We start from the raw sequence: 5,633 nt of genomic DNA on the forward strand, positions 1-5,633 counted from the left end.
AGGGGAAGAAATAAATTTACAAAAAGAAAATCATTGGTGACAAATAGGGTGCCTCTATTCCACTGGGGAAAAAAAAAGACTTAATCTCAATCTCTGTCTTTAGATCTAAGCATTTCCTCAGCCAACATAGGGGCAAAGGCAAAATGAGTCTCATCCAAGGAGAAGAGTAGGGGCTTTTCTGGCCATGATTAGCTGTCATTAATGACATACAGTCATAGCATTTCTGACTTTGGAATAGTTCGTTGGCTTGGTGCTATAACAACATGATGAATTCTGTAAGTATGAGATGGAAGGAATCATCTGCAATTACAGAAAATATCATTGAATTACACATATGGAATGAGAGATTCCAAGTGTGGGAAAGGCAACTGTAAAAAATGCCACACCCGTGGCTGAGAGTATAAAAGTGCCCCAGTCTAGCAGATGACATTCAACATCAGAATCTTCTCACCGTCAGTCAGCTGAACTCACATCTCCTGCCAACATGTCCTACAGCTGCTGCTCTGGAAACTTCTCCTCCCGCTCCTTTGGGGGATACCTGCGCTACCCCAGCTCCTCCTGTGGCTCATCCCACCCCAGCAACCTGGTCTACTGCACTGATGTCTGCTCTCCCAGCACCTGCCAGGTGGGCTCCTCCCTCCACAGTGGCTGTCAGGAGACCTGCTGTGAACCTACCAGCTGCCAGACATCCTGTGTGGTGTCCAGACCTTGCCCGACGTCCTGCTACCGCCCGAGGACCTCCACGCTCTGCAGTCCCTGCCAGACGACTTGCTCTGGGTCTCTGGGTTTTGGGACCAGCAGCTGCCATTCCCTGGGCTATGGATCCAGAAGCTGCTACTCAGTGGGCTGTGGATCCAAGGGTTTCAGATCCCTGGGTTCTGGAGTCTGTGGCTTCCCTTCCCTGAGCTATGGATCCAGATTCTGCCGCCCAACCTTCTTCACCTCCAGGAGCTGTCAGTCATCCTGTTACAGACCAACATGTGGATCTGGCTTCTATAGATCCACTTGTTGAGGGTCCAGACATTTTGAGCAATATGTCTAACCTCTAAACAGAGAGTTTATCATCTTTATGATCTTCAAGAAATACTATCTAGTCAACTTTCTTCCAGCCAGAAAGTATTGGCCAAAAAACTGTCCCTAGCATATATTTAATCTTATTGGATGAATTTATAGAATTAGTGGAATTAATGAAATAAATTGTGAGATAAATTAATGGTATTTATGTTAATAAACATGAACTAATGTTAATGAATTAATGGGATTCTTATTGATATACTTTACTCAAAAGAATGATGAAAACATTTATGAATATAATGTAATAAACTCATTCTGGCTTCCAAATTTTTTGCTTATTTTATTGTTAGTTTCAATTGGGTAATTTTATTTTTTCTTTTGTTTTTCTGGAGGTATTCAAGTTAATGTTTACTAAGTCTCTGGGAACAAACTCTGGAAGTCTGATAGATTGATAAACTTGAACTAATTTATTTGAGGCTTTAGACACTTTTTCCTCTAAAATTTTTTTTTTTTTGGAATTCTTTTTTTGCATGCATAAATTGTATATGAACAATAACCTCAGAGCAATATAGAGCATGTTTACTCCAAAGTTATATGGGACCTTCATGTTTGCTGACAAAAGGAAAAAACACATCTGATTCATCTTAGATTTGTGGACAATTGGCCTGATCAGCTAGGTAGGGACCTGGAAGGGCAAATATTAGAAAGTCGGTACAAAGAAATCTGGTTTGCAGACATGTAGATAGACACATGCAGGTGTGATCTGTGTGTTTCTTCTTTTGCATTTACCATGGAAGAGGAATGAAACAATCAAGTAGATAAAATGACTCTGCCAGTTAATGTGAGCCTACCTTTGTCAGCTGTCCTTATGATGCAGATAAGCTGAACAAGAAACCGCAGAAGCTATGGATGGGTCCATTATCATAAGCTCCTACTTACAAGGCTGATATAATTAATGCCACCTCTGAATATCCAATCTTGGCAATGGAGGCTAATGCTAAAATCCCAGCATTTTAGTCCTCAAGACCAACTGGCTGCTTGGTTACAAGTTGAACGTGGTCCTCTTCTGCCCTGGAAAGGTCAGTGTTCATTCTCAAATGTATAGATATGTATTTAGAGTATGAGTTTGTTTCTTATGCTTACCTCAGCAGCACCATTATTCAGGAGTTAATGAATACCTTGTTCTACCAGCATGGATTGCTCACAATGTAGCATCCACTCAGGAAATCTGCTTCATAGTAGAGACAGTATAAGTGAGATCCACAGGTTTTATCAAAAAACCCACACCACTATGAAGCTGCCTGTCTGATGGTACATTGGATTGGTCTACTGACTGTAAAGTTGAAGTGTTAGCATGGAGGCTCTATCCTCAAAAGATTGGGCTCCAAATATCCACCTATCACTTCTAAAGACCCATTTAAGAACTTTGTGCTTCCTATTTCTGTAGCTGGAATTTTAAAGTCTGCCGCCCAAAGGCAGACTTGCTGAGGAACACATCAAGGATCTCGCTGAACTACAACTACAGCTGCTGCCTGAGCACTTTTGGCTCCTTGTTTTCAGAAACCAAAAGGAAAAAAAAAAAAAAAAAAAAAGGAGTTGTCATCTATCCGAGGGGAGGTGATTATGATTAGTAGAAAGTGGTAGGGTTGCTGTTACACAATGAAGGAAAGGGAAATACCTGTGAAGCTCAGTTGATCTCCTTGAATGGGTCTTGGAACCTTCCATCCACCTGTGGACATAACTTGTTGAATGCAACAACTCTAGCAAGAAAAAGGTACAGTTATCAGGATTCATATTTCTAAGGAATGAGGTTTGGGTAAGACCACCAAGAAATCCACCATGACCACCAGAGGTGGTAACTAAGGGTGAGACAAATCTCTAATGGATAGTGAAGGAGGAAGATGGTGAGCAGCAGCTGCAGCTCCAAAACCAAATGCAGGGATGTTGACCGTGTTTCATGCCACTGGCACTGCCCTTTTATAGTTCCCCTGAAAAAAGAGCCATAGCCGAGCCATGAAGAATCTCTTTCCTGACAAGTTGACCCTGAAGGTGCAACCAGTGAACTGGAACAGGTACAGATCTGCACTGGAATGCACATCACATCACTTCACAAAAGGAATGGCTGCTTGGTTGTGACAAGGGAGGCCAGAAGACAGGCTTTCTCTGCTGGCTTCTTTGGGCTCTGCCTCAGCTTTTAAGCCAAGGTTAAGTTCTCCTCGTGGCAGTTCCTGGTCAGTGACTAGAACACAGTGGTAGAATGGCTTTTTTCATTCTACTCTTACAAACTTTTTTTTCTTCTATCTGTGTCTTGGTGCTTGCTTCCTAGAGAATACAATTAGTAAATAGTATGCCTAACCTTTCTTGGAATTGTTTCCACCTAAGATTATTTTCCTTCAGCCCTCCAAAAATCTGTTAGTATTTATTTCAGTGCAAATTTATCTGACATAGTGAACCCATGGGAAATTAATACTTAGTTATTATACTATTCAAAAGAAAATGAAGAGTGATAAAAGAAGGCTATTTTATATGTATATATATATATATATTTTTTTTTTTTTTTTTTGAAAAAAGAGAGAGGTGGGGGAGGCAGAGGAAAATGGAGAGGAAGAATCTTAAGCAGGCAGTATAGAGCCTGATGGGGGTCTTAATCTCATGACCCTGAGATCATGACCTGAGTTGAAATCAAGAGTTGCTTAACCAACTGAGCCATACAGGGACACCTATTTTATATTTTTGGAGGGAATTACAGGAAAAGAAATGACTTTGAAAATGCACAAAATTCATTCAGTCTGAGCAGTAGAGAGGCTGAGTTGTTCTAGGAGGAGGCCCCAGATTCTCTAAAAATTTGGATAATGTAAAATTAAAATATGTGATACTATTTGTTTTAAATGTCATTTAGATTAAAAGATCCATTAGGCTAAAAATAGGTAGAAGAGATCATTGAAATCCTTGTCTCTTCATTTCCTTTTTCTAGATAACTACGTTGTCACCATCATCTCTGCTCCCTCTTCAAATGGTCTGAGTCAAACTTTTCTTGTGACTCCACCTCTGTTTAGTCTTTTTGAGTCTCTTTGCCTTTAAATGTTTGACTCCTTCCTATTTCTAGCCACATTCCATTATGTGTTATTTTTCTTCCTTCTATTGGATGTGAGAAGTGCTATAAAATATGTGATAGATGGAGAATAAATTTGGAGAATGTAAATCAGTGGTGACAAGTGGAATCAATCACTAGAAGTATCCTTATAAGAAATAAAGCTATGTCACTTAGCACTTGACATAGTAGAAAAGTGACAGAAAGTATCCTGGAGCAAAGCAGGAATTGATATACATGGAGTCATAGCCAGCGAGAGAAGAAGAAGCTTTCCTGGCCATAGAACTATTACTGACAAATAGTTCTGGAATTACTGAGATAGGAATGATCATTGTATTCATTGTATCCATAAGGACAACAGGTACGAAGTTAGTCAACTGCAATGACAGAGAAGGTTAATGAATTGCACAAATGCAGAAGAGGATGCACAGATGATACAGAGGACTGTATCTGTAACTGTGCCATATCAACTGATGAGTATGTAAAATATCCAGTGCACAAAATCATCTTAAAATCTCAGAATTTTCTCATGGTGACTAATCAGAACTCTTATCTCCTGCCAACACGTCCCACAGTTGCTGCTCTAGAAAATTCTCTTTCCAGTTCCTGGGGGGGCAGGGGGATGAAGTGTCCTGAGCTACCTACCCAAGCTCCTCCTGTGGCTCTTACCCCCAAAATCTGGTCTACAACACTGACCTCTGCTGTCCCAGCACCTGTCATCTGGAATCCTCTCTCTATAGTGACTGTCAGGAGACCTGCTGTGAGCCCACCAGCTGCTAAGCATCCTATGTGGTGTCCAGCCCCTATCAGACATTCTGCTACCACCCAAGGATCTCCATGCTCTGCAGTCCCTGCCAGTCAATTTATATTGTATCTATGGGCCCAACACCAGCCTCTCTCTAGGTTATGGATCGAGAAGCTGCTATTCATGGGACTGTCAATCCAGTGGTAGATTATAGTCTGTGGCTTCTCTTTCCTGAGCTATGGATCCAATTTCTGCCACCCAACCGACTTTGCTTGTAGTAGCCACCAGGGATTTGTTGCCAACCTACCTATCTATCTGGCTTCTGCTAATCAACTTGTTGAGTTCTAGTACATTTATGCAAAGCTATCAAAATGTCTACTCAGAGTTTCATCATGCTCATTATTTCCAGGGGTAACTGTCTTAAACTTTGATCACCAGTTCCTTACCCAATTTCTTTCCATCAAGCATAGTCTAACAGAGTGATTGCATCTTTCTGATTTAATGACTTATCTCTAAAACAAGTGTAATATCAGCATTATGGATGGAGTTCATGCTAATTTATTTCCTGCTCCAAATAGATAAAAAGTTAAATGATTATAATCCAATAAACTAATTTATTCTGCAATATTTTATGTTTTTGTTTATACATAATTGAGTAGAATTTTTGTTAAGTTTGATTGGACAGGTTTAAAAAAGCTCAGTATGCATCTCAGAGTAAATTTTGGAAGTCTAAAACTTGTGAATTTGATATAATTATTTTTTTAAAAAATTTTATTTATTTAT

General features: G+C 40.0%; 1 protein-coding gene across 2 annotated transcripts; it reads left to right on the forward strand.

Moving 5' to 3' along the window:
- The first annotated feature begins 438 nt into the window (after positions 1–438).
- On the forward strand, positions 439–4,845 carry LOC140621317 (keratin-associated protein 13-1-like). 2 transcript variants are annotated; one of them, XM_072806419.1, is made up of 2 exons: positions 485–600; positions 4,800–4,845. In XM_072806419.1, exons 1-2 carry the CDS (start codon positions 485–487, stop codon positions 4,843–4,845), a joined length of 162 nt encoding a protein of 53 aa, XP_072662520.1. The 2 variants fall into 2 exon arrangements, with proteins under 2 accessions (XP_072662521.1, XP_072662520.1); XM_072806420.1 differs by lacking the exon at positions 4,800–4,845 and having other exon boundaries at positions 439–1,016.
- Positions 4,846–5,633: the final 788 nt, after the last annotated feature.

This window comes from Canis lupus, chromosome 30 (assembly GCF_048164855.1).
Source record: "Canis lupus baileyi chromosome 30, mCanLup2.hap1, whole genome shotgun sequence".
Classification (NCBI taxonomy): domain Eukaryota; kingdom Metazoa; phylum Chordata; class Mammalia; order Carnivora; family Canidae; genus Canis; species Canis lupus.